The sequence below is a fragment of the Rhinopithecus roxellana genome, chromosome 5, assembly GCF_007565055.1.
Source record: "Rhinopithecus roxellana isolate Shanxi Qingling chromosome 5, ASM756505v1, whole genome shotgun sequence".
Classification (NCBI taxonomy): Eukaryota; Metazoa; Chordata; class Mammalia; order Primates; family Cercopithecidae; genus Rhinopithecus; species Rhinopithecus roxellana.
The window spans coordinates 169,549,014-169,563,006 of NC_044553.1; the positions used below are offsets into that span (position 1 = coordinate 169,549,014).

At 38.6% G+C, this 13,993-nt stretch overlaps 1 protein-coding gene across 5 annotated transcripts in view; it reads right to left on the minus strand.

Annotated features, from left to right (window-relative positions):
- Window positions 1-4,212: 4,212 nt before the first annotated feature.
- The window catches only part of GLCE (glucuronic acid epimerase), a 124,113-nt gene continuing 114,332 nt past the window's right edge, over window positions 4,213-13,993 (minus strand). For all 5 annotated transcript variants that reach the window (XM_030930589.1, XM_030930591.1, XM_010363643.2 and 2 more), the window contains one exon: window positions 4,213-8,219. In XM_030930589.1, coding sequence (XP_030786449.1) covers window positions 7,195-8,219 — 1,025 coding nt within the window. In that variant the 3' untranslated portion in view covers window positions 4,213-7,194. The remainder of the gene's footprint in view (window positions 8,220-13,993) is intronic.

Below are 13,993 nucleotides of genomic sequence, written 5' to 3' on the forward strand. Positions count from 1 at the left end.
AGAATAGAAGGTGGAGTCAGGAGATAGTGGATTGTAGTTATTGCCTGGGGACGATGGGTCAGAACTTGGAATTTGGAGTCAGACACACCTGGGCTTGAGACCTTGTTTGTCAAATAACTAAATGGTTTCTGGCAAGTTGTTAAGTTCTCTGAGTTTGTTTTTCCATCTGTGAAGTTCACATACTTCCTCCCAAGGTTGTCAAAGGATTAGAAAGAACACCCGTGGAGTCTTCTAGCAAGAACCCGACCCACTGCAGGAGCTCAGACACTCTGGCTCTTCGTGTTGGCCCCACTGCTCTGCCTGTGATTTTGGAAAGGAAAGACCATCCAAAGCTTAACCCCAGAGAAGAGCACTCCAGGCCAGCCAGCTGTGGACTCGGTTCTTTATGTTGACTAGTTATGACTCGTGACAGGGACAGGTCTCATCTTTGCTTTTGGCAGGTAGCACAATCAGTAGGAAGGTGTTCAATAAATACGTAGTGAAAAGAACTGCATGAGCTTCAGCAAGCTCCTTAGCCCATTTATGCCAGAGGTTGCAATTTTTTGAATTTTTGCATGAATGAAAAACCAGAACTTGACGATGACCTTGAGCAGCAGGATATAAATAACTCCCACATGCTTAGCGTTCCAATAATGGAACACTAGGCAGCAGTGTTTCCTTTTCTCACCTACCAGGAGTTGGGCTTCCAGGGTCATGGTGAGCAATTAATGAGAGTTAGTTTGAGGAGCACCTGTAATGGTGCCTGTTTCCTCTTCCTATTCCTAAATACTCGTTAGCAAGAAACACTAACCCAGGATCATGGTTTCCTGTACCCGAGACACTAAAACCTACGAATTCAAGCTCACGAGAAGCTGTGCAGGTAATTTCTTCTGATGGATATTTCCAGATGGAGAGAGTGCCTCTCTCTGTTGCCTGCAGTAGCTGAGAAGATAGACAGACACTTTCCCTAAGACTATCTTGCCATATAGGATAGGATTTGGGAATCTGTTTGGGACCTCCCACTGTATTCAATTGAATTGCAGAGATTTAACTTCATTGGTGTTAAAAAGGAAAGATGACAGAATAGCAGGCATTAAATTAAGATCATGCATCTTTGCTATGTGTTTGCTTAAAAACAAGACCTCTTCCTCACCCCACTTCAGAGATTTACTTCCTTCTCTAGTCCCCAAAGAGATGAACTCTCTTTACTAGATTTTCTGAACTGAAATGGAGCAGCCATTCTTATCTCAGTGATTTCACTAGGTGCTGACAGAACAGGGCAAAATCCCAGGGAGACACCAGCTCTTCTGACGTTAAGCTTAAGATGTAATGAGCTTTGTGTTGCTTAAGAATATCTTATCTAAACTGAGTATTTAATACCAGTCCACTGCTCTATTTCTGGTCCTTCACAGGACTTTTTTTTCTGCCCCTTTTGCTGTTCTCTTTACTACTGCTCTTTGATGGCTTGCTTTGCAGTACTGTCATTTTGTGAAATCCTCCTGGAAAAGGATTAGCAAAATTACACAGTGTTGCTGCTACTTAACATTCAGGAAATGCAGCATACGCATGCAAGTTATCAATCTTTCTTACCAGATGGTAAATGTATCTCTTTTCACCAGAAATTGAGCAGCAAACATTCAAATTCATCACCAATACAACATTTACATTCACATCCATTTTCAGTTTGACATCCTTAATGAGCTGGTATAATGAAAATCAATATTTTATCTCTATATTGTTGACTATTTGTAAGTTACAATAATGCAGACTTGGGATTAAAAAATTATCATTAAACAAAATCTCACCACTACTTGCACTTTTATATACTCTGTATATATACTTCTCTACCCCCACCCCAGTACCCCAGAACTCTGCATTCAGAATGAATGAGCTAATGAAAATAGCATACAGGTAAGAACAAAAATCTAGAAGTTTATGTTGTTGTCTTTACCACTGCTTATATTTAGTAGTTACCTTTTGTTAGTTTATTACAAACTTTGAGAGCAGAGTTCTCTATTTACTGGATTGTACCATGAGGCAACTGAAGTCTATGGGGTCAAAGAGTAAATTCTTTTTTTTATCGAGACAGAGTCTCACTCTGTCACCCAGGCTGGAGTGCAGTGGCATGATCTCAGCTCATTGCAACCTCTCCCTCCAGGGTCCAAGCGATTCTCCTGGCTCACCCTCCTGAGTAGCTGGGATTATAGGCGCCCACCACCACGCCTGGCTGTTTTGTATTTTTAGTAGAGATGGGGTTTCACCGTGTTGCCCAGGGTGGTCTTGAACTCCTGACCTCAGGTGATCCGCCCACTTCAGCCTCCCAAAGTGCTGGGATTACAAGTGTGAGCCACCACACCTGGCCTGAGTAAATTCTTGATGCTCTAATGGCTGAGCCAGGGAGCTCTGTATTCTCAGTCCAAGTCTAGATTTCTGCCCAACTAATGTCCCCTTGAGATTTGAGTTTTGTCCTTCAATGATTATCATCAAATTAAATGGCAACGCTTTGAGTGGTTGTTACTGACTGAATTGTGTCCCCCTCACCACTCACACGTTAAGTCCTAACTCCCCGGCATCTCAGAATGTGACTGTATTTACAGACAGGCCTTTAAAGAAGTAATTAAGGTAAAATGAGGTCATATGAGTGGGCCCTAGACACAGAGAACACAGTTGGAGAGACAACCTTGAGATACAGCAATAAGGCACCATCTGAAAGACATGGTGAGAGGTCTTGGAAGAAACCAAACCTACCAACATCTTAATCTTGGACTTCAAGCCTCCAGAATTGTGAGAAGAATAAATTTCTGGTGTAAGCCACCCAGTGTGGTGTTCATTACAGCAGCTCTAGCAAGCTAATACAGTAGGGTCCAGATTGGAGGAAAATGCAGAATTTACACTGTATTTTCCTCTATAATGGAGACATGTTATTAATTAGGGCTTATTTGTTGCAAGTAACAGAAACTAAATCCAGCCAACTTCAGCAAACGTAAGAATTTATCCTAAGGATACCGTAGTATCTCACGGAACCTGAGAGGAATATAGCTGGCCTCAGAAGAGCATTGGATCCAGGGCCTGGAGCATTGTCAAGATTCTGTTTTTTTGACTCTACTTTTCACTGTGTATCTGCTTTAGTTTTTTAATCCATCCCATTTTGAATTCCTGGGGAAAAGACTGATTGGCCAGCCAGCTTGAGTGAGGGGGATTCGCCCCTCATCTAAGTCATGCCAGAGGAGGTAGGGTCATAAGGCACACAGTGGCCGCCAGAGCCTGTGGCTATGAAGGGAAGGAGCACTCACCAGACTACCAAGTAAGTTCTCTGGAGTATGGAGGGCCCACCCCCTCTCAAGGGCAATGGGAGATGAATATGAGATGCTCAGTGCGCTAAGGCAGAACAGCCAAAATATTAACAGTTTGGCTACAAGCAGCAAAATCAAAGCAAGAGCAGCTGGAGAGCTCATTCAGCCCAAGACTGCTTGCAACCTTATGGCCATTTCTCAACTGAAGACGGTGGAGAAGGAAAAGCTGCCAAGAATGTTGATTAGTAGCCTGTCAAAATCTGTGCACCCATTAGCTGGAAAAAGTTGATTGGTGATCAATTGTAATTCCATTATACAAATGGTGCAGAATGTTTATAATCCAAAAAATACTGTGCAATGAAACATAACATGAAGCCAGACTGGTCTCTGGTTTTCTCTGTTTGGGAGGTTAAATCATTATTCTCTGAGAAGGAGGTAAACATTAAATAATGCTAATCGCTCTGAAGAGGCAAGTAGAGAAAATATATGAGGGACAAACTCTCACATAAATCTAAATAAAAAATGGTTACCCAGTCTGAATGAGCATGGGAAAGGCCATCCTCTCACCTGGCATGGGCGCCTGTTTTTGCTCAGGTTACTCTCTCCTCTTCTTCCACATGGACTCCACCCCTGGAATACCAGTTTAGGCTCTGTCTCTTCCCTAACACCTTCCCTGAGTACACAATTTAGCATTTTATTTTTCTTAAAGTGTTTAGTATACACTGTGTTCCCCCTTGTAGACTAAGGCTCCTTAGGATTAAAGTCCACGTATACTATTTGTTCCCACACATTGTCTGACAGGGCTTGCTATGCCTTTGATGAACTACATTTGTTGTCTTGACTTCTGGTCACGGGTTGAACAGGAAATGGTCAGAAATCTGCTTGCTGGGCTCAAATAACCTTAGAATAATTTGAGAAGCAAGAGAAATATCCAGGTATATTCTTTTTAAGATAAAAACTTTATTTTACAATTTTATAAAGCGACTTTACATTAAGCACAAACAATCCATTTACTTTGTATAGAAACAAAATACCTTTCCATCTGCAAAAAATCAAGTTTTGCTGTATATAAAACTAACATGTGCACATTGTGCTTAAACTGCAAAGTCTGTACAGCTTTACAAAGGACTACCCTTCAGAAGGGCATCCTGTAAACACTTTATTGCATATTTAACACATGGTATATAACCCACATGTACAGTGAAAGAGAAACAAGAAAAGCAACCACAAGGAGGATGAAAATAGCAGCTTTCAGTGAGAGTCTGCACTGAGAAAGGAAAAGGAGCCACGTCTGGAGAGTTGTGCTTGTGTCATTTTTGCATTTGCTTCTGTGCACTGGATGGTTCTTGGATGAAGCCTTTATGTACAGTAACTCCTAAAAGGTCAAACTTGACCTTCATCCAGAAACTTTTGGCTGGTTTTACAAATGAAGTAGCAATAGATGTAACATCAAAGTGAACTCAAGGTAAGTGGAAAAACAAAAACAAAACAGAATAAAACAAAAACAAACCTAATACCTATAATCTTAAAGCAAAGAAAAATTTAAAGAAACAAAACAATAAAATTTAAAAATACCCTCCCCATTCTAAGCTCAGAATAAGTAAACATTTTACATAATTTAAAACCCTAGAAAATTCTATAGTTCTTTAGAGGCAAAAATGCAATGGATAGTGTAGGGCAGTGTTCCTCCCTGTATGCCCCCAGCTCCCCTGCGTCAGAATCACCTGAATGCTCATTACAAATGCAGACTATCAGACATCATAGGCAGATTTACTGACTCTGGGATCTGCATTTCAATAAGCTCCCAAGTGATGCTGAGGCATTTTAAAGTTTGAGAACCACTGGTCTGAACTGACAATGCTGCTATAGGCTCAACTCATCCTCTTAGAAAATTCTGGCATCACAAGACAAATCGAGTTGCTGTTGCAATGTGGAAGGCAGTGTAAAACCAACAGCAAGGAAATCACAACACTATTTCTAGGTCAAAAAGTCTTTCCTTCTTCAGTGGAAAAGGACAGCCACATTGTTAAGGCACGGTATTTGTCACAGAAGCAGTATCATACTGTTATCATCGAGTCTCACAATCTGAAGACCAGTATGCAAACAAAGCAGACGTATGAACCATTCTTAATAATAACAAATATGGGGACGTAAGAAAGGTTCCCAGATTGGAGAAAGTTTATTTTGAACATCGGCACTGGGAATAAAAATTAGGGGAGACCAGATATTCTTGCTAAGACATCTAACATATATGAAATGCAAAGGTCAAAAGCTAGGGGTAAGCCTAATAACTCAAAAGTGTTTTTATTGTGAGCAAAATTAGGAAGAGTGTGGTCACATCAACTGGGAGTTTAAGCTTACTTTTCTATGGACAGTTTAATGTCTTCAGTGCAGATCTGTATCTTCTTTGCTTCTGCTCTCTTTGATGCTAACATATATACATATGTTTTCCAGTTTCTAAGTAGTGCTTGGTAGTTTGAATTCAATTAAAATATAGTGTGTAAGCAGGTAACCTACCTGGCTCCTAAATGTGCACTTGATACAGGTCACAGATAAATGCATTGTGTTTGTCAGACTCGGTCCCCTGAAAGTGTAGGGTATCATATTTTCAAACTGTGTAAGATATACTATTGATTTAGTGTACTATCACAGCAAAATCAACATCCCTCGGTTTTATTTAATGCCTGAAGCCCTATAGCAGACACTGCCCATTGTATGGGGGCTCTGAAATCTAGTTATGTGCGGTATAGGAGGATATATATACCTAAATAAAGATCTGATTACACATAAATGCAGTAACATCTCTTTTATCTAATAGCTAGAATAATTTAATATTAAATTAAAAAAAAACCAATGATGCACAGACTCACTAGTTTGGGAAGCTGATGATCAAGAATGATCTTGGTAGGAAAAAAAAAAATTTGCTATGATTCTTGTATGTAGTATTTGACCTAATATTTTTATTTAAAGGGGGAAAAATCCTAAAAAAATAAAATATGGTGGTGGCCTTAAAGCTACTAGCTCCTTTCCAAATTTAGATTTGTAATAAGTTTCCGAAATAATGTCCCAAAAATATCTCTCTCAAAATAAACAAAACTCCAAGGTATAGTCTGAAATAAAATACAAAATTCTAGATAGTGACAAAAAGAAACTGTCACAATGGGGGTTGGGGAGGGATATACTGATTATCAAACTTTTACTGATTGTAGATCAAGTTTCAAAACAGAAACATTTTTGTAATTTCTTGTGCGGTCAACAAGTTTCATTTTAGTTGTGCTTACATTATATAACTGTGAAGCCTGAACACCGGTTGTGTTTTTAATTTACACATTTCAAGAAAACCATAATTAAATATTCACCATATACAACAAATTGAACAAATGCAACAAATACTCATTTGCTCCCAAGAAATTAATCTATAGAAATGAAACATCTTTTTAAAAAGTTGAACACAGTCTGCTATCCAGGCTACAAGTACATATTTACTGTATTACAGCACATTATTTTTTTAAAGTCTGCTTTCAACATAAATATAAATAATCACATTTTAAAAGAGCTCCATACTAAGTTTTCAGGTAAGTGCTAGACAGTTGGCCAGTAGCAACTACTTACCATTATCTTTCTCACATAGAGTGACTAGACTATCTGTGAAACTGTATAGGGTGATGGGCAAGGCAAAGTGAAGCATCTTTGTTCAGCCCATTGATTAAACATTGCGTTCTAAATGCCACCTACATGTCTAAATACCCAACCCATGGAATGCAATTATTTTAGAAGGCTCATTTTAAGGATCACTTATCACTTTGATAGAATCCACAAAAACCTAGTACATAACCTTTTAAAATGTGCCTATGCTCTCCTGAGACACAGCCTGTAGTTTCTGTGTACAGCAGAGGCTGAAGTATAATTTTGGTTGTGAGCTCTAGTTGTGCTTTGCCCTGCTGCCTTTAAGGTAGCTTTTCCACCTCTTGACAAATTCTTTGAAGATTGGGGACTCATCAATGGTACTGAGTAGCTGCAACTGATTGATGTGGGTGGTATGATAGTCCCAGCGAGCCAGGTTAGGCGCGATGCCAAGCATGAAGTGACGGAGGTCATAGATGGTTCCTGAGCCAGTGTCATACAAGGGCAGCATGGCTTTAAGAGATTCCATGCCACGCTCATACAAGGACCTTGCTTCTTTTCCAAGTTTTTCCCCTGCAGTTTCTTTTAAGTCATACAGCCCAATTAAAGAATACATAAAGCCATTTAAAACAAAAGAGCTAGGTGTGGTTGGATATTCTTCATACCAGTCATGTTTATTCATAAACACAGCTTTAACTCCATGCTGCTCAGATAGAAACTTATAAGGGGCTGTTGCCCTTAAAGCTGAATTGAGGAATATATGGTCTTTTGTTAACAGATAGGCCCTGACTAATGTAGAAATGGCTTGCCCTTGCGCCATGGCAGAATACCATCCTGGCTCTAAAGACTTGAACCCTTCCCCTAACTTACGGGTCACCATAATTGGCCAGCCACCTTTCTCATCCTGGTTCCTTACTAGCCAATCACTAGCAGCAAAAAATGCAGCCATGTGGGCTGTGGTAGAGATGGTAATGTTGTCGAGGAATCCCTTACCTTTTGCAATCAACCTAACCACCTTCTTGGGCATTATTTTGGTTGGCTTGACAGCTTTTGTGTTTGAAAGACCCACTCCTTTCCTGAGGTCAGTGACCAGGTCCCTGGTAACTGTGCTCCATGAAGTTCTGGGCCCAATGCCATAGTATATATCTCTTTCTTTAAAAGCAATTAGCTGAGCATTTGAGACATAATGTATAGTGAAGAGCTGATTCTTTTCTGTGGTCTCTAGAACCACGGACACGCTTCCATTTGTCAAGAACTTGAGGTCGAATGAAATAATAAAATCTTTCGTGTTTCCCAGTTGCAAGGATACACCTTCACTGGTTTCTGCAGGGGAGAATATACCAACAGACTGGTTAGAAGAAAAGCACTTTTGTATTTGAAATCAAATTGCAATTCATCCTTGAGAACCCTGACCACACAAAATTAACCCTTAAAAATTTTCAGTATCAGATCATTTGTGATTTTATTTTTTACTAAATCAACCAAAAACAAATGACAGAATTGGTGAGTTCATGATGGCTTGTGAGCATCAGATCAAGGCTCTTACCTTTTGCCCTGTCTAGTTTATAGTAGAGGATTAAGAGTAAATGGCGAAGGTACTGTAGATCAAAACTGCCTTTCCTAAATCTAATACTAGCTGATCAGTAAAATCAATGACTATTCTAGTATACCTATTCTGCAAACAGGAAAAAAAAAAAAGCCAAAAGCTGGCTCAGCACATAATATTGCAAGAAAGAGGCTAGAAGAAATGGTTATTATATGTGAATTTTAAATTATTTAGCATTTAATATGTACTTACTATGTTCTAAGGGCTTTACATCTATTTACTCATTTAATCCCCTGAACAATTACAAGGGTAGGTGCTATTACTGTTCCTACTTTATGGATGAGAAACTGAGACACAAGGAAGGAACTTGCCCAAGGTACAAGACTTGAACCCGGGTTGCCTGGTCTCGCTCCACAACATATTATTAATTTGATTTCGAAAATGATAGATTTGCTTTCACATACTTGCTATAAGTGCTAACAAAATTTCTGGAAATTAAGCAATAGGCTCATGTATACAACAAAAAGTGAGATAATGGTGGAGTGGGCAGGGTAAAGCACAGGCTTTGGAGTTTAAAAACCTCAGATTTGAATTTTTGTTCAACCACTAGCTTTGAGAAGTCTGGCAAGATAGAGTTTCTTTGAGCCTCAGTTTCTTCACATGTTAAACAGAGATAATATTACTTTGCAGGGTAATTGTGAGGATTTTAAAAAAGACAATGGAGTAGAATATAGTAATAAATGATGGTTATTATTCCAAAGCCACTGGCTTCAGAGGCTAAAAAAATAGTTAACGCTGTTTTATCTGACAAATTATTAAAGAGCAAATTTCTCTTGAATATTTATAGTAATTAATGATGGTTAATTCCCAGAAAGATGACTTTTTGAATACTGCTGATCTAGATCTACCAAGAAACTGAGCATATTAAAATAGCAGCAGCAGCAGCAAGAATAAGAACCACAAAAATATATGTACTACAAATTTAAAAATATTAAAGGGAAATCTTAATATCTTGATGTTCCCACAGCTTAAATGTCCAAAATGCATTCACATGTATGATCTCATTTGATACTTAATCTTCTGAAGCTGGTAGGGCAGGAATTATTATATTACATCTCCATTTTAGAGGTGAAGATATGTAGGCTTTGAAAGGTTAAATGGTTTGCCCAACACCAAAAGCTAATTAGTGGTAGAGCAGTGACTAGAATCCAGGTTTCCTGGACTCAGGTTCAGACTGTGAAAAAGACAAATGATATTGGAGATGGTATTCTAATAAGAATATTCAATAGAAAGGTTCTCTTAGACACAGCCACAGAAGCAGATCTCTGCTTTGCAGAATCCTTGAAAAAAATCTTTAGTGTGTCACCATGAGCAAAGATCAGAAATGTGAACTGGGCTGGGCACAACTGGTCACACTCAGCAGTTTGGGAGGCCAAGGCAGGAGGACTGCTTGAAGCGAGGAGCTTGAGACCAGCCTGGCCAAGAAAGCAAGACCCTAACTACAAAAAATACAATAAAATAGCCAAGTGCAGTGGCATGTGTCTGTAGTCCTAGGTACTTGGGAGGCTAAGGTGGGAGGATTGCTTAAGCCCAGGAGTTTGAGGCTGCAGTGAGCTATGATCACACCACTCTCATTCTGGGTGACAGAATGAGACTCTCTTAAAAAAAAAAAAAAAAAAAAAAAGGGGGGGAAAATAAATGTGAACTGATGATAGTGTATACTTGGAGGGCATCAGTATGTTGAGTTGATCATTTAACTCTTGCAACACTGGACTCTAGCAGTATGGTTATATTTGGCCCAAGGCTCTTAATTACTTCATTGGATGGAACAGACAATTCTGAAAGTTGTATCAAGAATGAGAACATCCTCATAGACTTATGCATCAAACAATGCTCTGAGTAACTTAATAGAAAAACTGATTTCAGAAGTAAACTTCTAATACAGTAAAAAATCCATTTTATCTGGCAAAATGTCAACATGTACTCTCTCTCTTAACTAGCATTTTTCTGCATCTATAGTAAAATGGGATCTGAAATTCAGGACAACATCCCTGCAACATTGCAGGATTCTGAATTGACTTATGAACCACTCAAGATTAAATTATATTCAGTGGAGCAGACTATCTTGAGTGCTACTTATTTTTTCATTCTCATCAGATGGGATTATTAACGATGACATCTATTCTGGCCAAACTGGATAACAATGATCCATCTTTAGAAGTCCAAGTGTGAGGAAGCTGGAAGAGTACCCATTTCCTCCCAGAATTTCAGAAGCTGAAAGAGTACCCATTTCCTCCCAGAATTTCAATTTTATTTACACAAATGTAATGAAATGACATGGTTTAATCAGTCACCTTATGTCTTCATATGACAAACCAGTCCAAAGAACTCAGTAATGAACGATGTCAAGGGATGTAACCTTTTAAAAAGCCAATGTATTAATTTCCCCAAGACCGTAACACCAGCAGAGGGGGTTACTGAGTCATCTAGGAGAAGTGACAGAAGTCACAATCCTCAAATTAACCAACCAACAATTATAATCTTCACAACAATCTTACAAATCTTTTAATTCCCATTTTATAGATACACAGAGGAGGTTAAATAACCTCCTGGCATCATTCAGGAGGATCTGAATGGGAGCAAATGGGATGGTGGCAACCAGTTTGGCAATGTACCAGGTAAGGTTCTGAGCTCTACTGGAAGTACTAGGCTATCTGAAGATTCCTCCTTCAAATCTAATAGAAAGTTTTGTTTTTTTATTGTTTGAAACCCATGACCCATCCTCTCCTGACCAGTTATTCCCAGGAGTTACTGTAACTGTTTATTTTTGGTATATGTGACACATATACACGCACTTTAGGCAATAAAGGATGATCAACAATTAAGAATACTTTTGACATTGGTCTTAGCAATAATTGTTTAGATTTGACATCAAATGTACAAGCAAAAGGGGCACAAGCAAACAAGTGGGACTACATCAAACTGAAAAGCTTTCGCACAGCAAGGGAAACAATCAACAAAACGAAAAGCAACCTATAGAATAGGAGAGAATATGTACAAGCATATATCTTATAAGAGGCTAATATCCAAAATCTATCAGGAACTTATATAAATAGCAAAAAAAAAAAAAAATCTGATTAAAAAGTAAGCAAATGATCTGAATAGGCACTTTTTCAAAGAAGATATATGAGTGGCCAAAAGGTATATAAAAAGGTGCTCAACATCGTTAATCACCACGGAAATACACGCAAAGCAAAACCACAATGATATATCATCACCTTACGCCTGTTGGGATGACTATCATCAAAAAGGGAAGAGATAAGAAGTACTGGTGACGATGTGGAGAAAGGGGAACCCTTGTGCACTTTGGGCGGGAACGTAAATTGGCATAGTCATTAGGAAACAGAATGGAGGTTCCTCAAAAAATCAAAAATAGAACTACCAATGATCCATCAATCCCACTTCCTGGTATATACCCCAAGGAAATGAAATCAATTATCTCAAAAAGATAGATACCTGCACTCCTGTGTTCTTTGCAGCATTATTCACAATTGCCAAGGCATGTGAGCAACCTAAGTGTCTAGTATGGATAAACAAAGAAAACATGGTGTATATGTGTGTGTGTGTGTATACACACACGTACATATAGAATAGAATATTAGCCATAACAAAGAAGGAAATCCTGCCATCTGTGACAACATAGATGAACCCTGAAGGCATTATGCTACGTGTGACAAGTCAGAGAAAGATACTGTATGATCTCACTTATATGTGGACCCCCAAACAACTGAACTCACAGGAAAGTAGAACGGTGGTTGTCGGGCTGGGGGGGTGGGAAAAATGGGGAGATGTTGATCAGAGGGTACAAACTTCAGATATAAGATGAATACTTCTAGGGGTCTAATGTACAGCATGGTGACTAGAGTTTACCGTACCGTATGCCTAAAATGTGCTAAAATATCTCTTAAATGTTCTTACCACCACTACCACCATACAAAGAAAGGTAACTATGAGGTGATGGATATGTTAACTAATTTAATTATGGTAATCATTTCACAATATCTATGTATATCAAAGCATCACATTGTATACGTTTGCCAGTTATACCTCAATAAAGCTGGGGGAAAAAAGAAGAGCCTTTAAATCAATGTTTCATATCCAATAAAAACTGTTATCAATCCATTCATTTAATCAACAGATTTACTATGTAGTATGAGCAGAGGCCCTACTCAAAATCTTGAGAAACACCAAGAGAAAGAAGAATCAGGCAGAAGAAGAGAAGCTCCCAAGAAGCCTGAGCAAGAATGGCTACAGAGATAGGAGAAAGTGAGGTCACGGAAATCAAATGAAAAGCGTGCTTGGGGAAAGAGAAAGCTAATTTAATTTGATAGAGTAGGACAGGCCTAAAGTTTCAATTCATTCAATTTTAAAATTAGAAAAAGGAAAACATTATTCAACAAATAAATAAACAAACAAATAAACAACAAAAATATACTGCAGAACCTATTATATGACTCTTTACCCATATTTGATTTTATTCCCTTTCAGAAAAAAAATTCAAGGCCAAGAAAGAAAAAAAAAAGGCCAACAGCATTCAGCTTGTGGTCCTCCAGGATCTCACCTCACTTGGGCCTATGCTTTTATGGGGCTAAAAGTGTTTCAGATTTTGGAATATTTACATATACATAAATATCCTGGGGATGGGACTGAAGTCTAAACACAAAATTCTTTTATATTTGCTTTTATGCAAAATGCTTTTATGTACAAGTTCCAATTTCCTCTTAATGGTGATTCTCTGAATTTATCTCCTATGCGGTCTATATTCTCTAAAAACCCTCCTTTCTCATACTTATGCTTCAATAAAATAGTCTCACCTCTTTGATTCCCTTCCTCCCCTCTGGTCTGAGCAGTAACTCCCACGTAACTCCAACTCACCTTCTCTCATACTCTTACAGTATGCAACTGGAGGTGCAGCATCCTTAGTTCAAAACTCCGAAATCTGAAATGCTCCAAAATCCAAAACTTTTTGAGTGCTAACATGATGCCACAAGTGGAAAATTCCACATCTTCCCTCATGATGGGTGGCATATATTATTAAAAATATTATAAGAAGTTACCCTCAGGCTATGTGTATAGCATATGAAATATAAAAGAATTTTGTGTTTAGACTTCAGTCCCATCCCCAGGATATTTATGTATATGTAAATATTCCAAAATCTGAAACACTTCTAGTTCCAAGCATTTTAGATAAGGGATACTCAACCTGTACATGCACACACAGAATTCCATTCCCAGCTAGCACGCTTCCACCAACAGGGAGTTCCAACTTGGAATAGCTGTGTCCCATTCACGGAGTGGCTGTTAGAGACAGAGTTCTCTCCTCTATATGCTTAAAACCATCTTAGGAAGTAGTTTTATCTCCAGCTACTGGCTACAGAATGAGGGGCTAAGGTGAAGATCCCTCACTTAAGATGTGGGCACCTATCTTTTGTATTACTCAGAGCACCCAAAAGTGCACAATGAAATCTGTTGCTTTAAATAGGACAGAGTT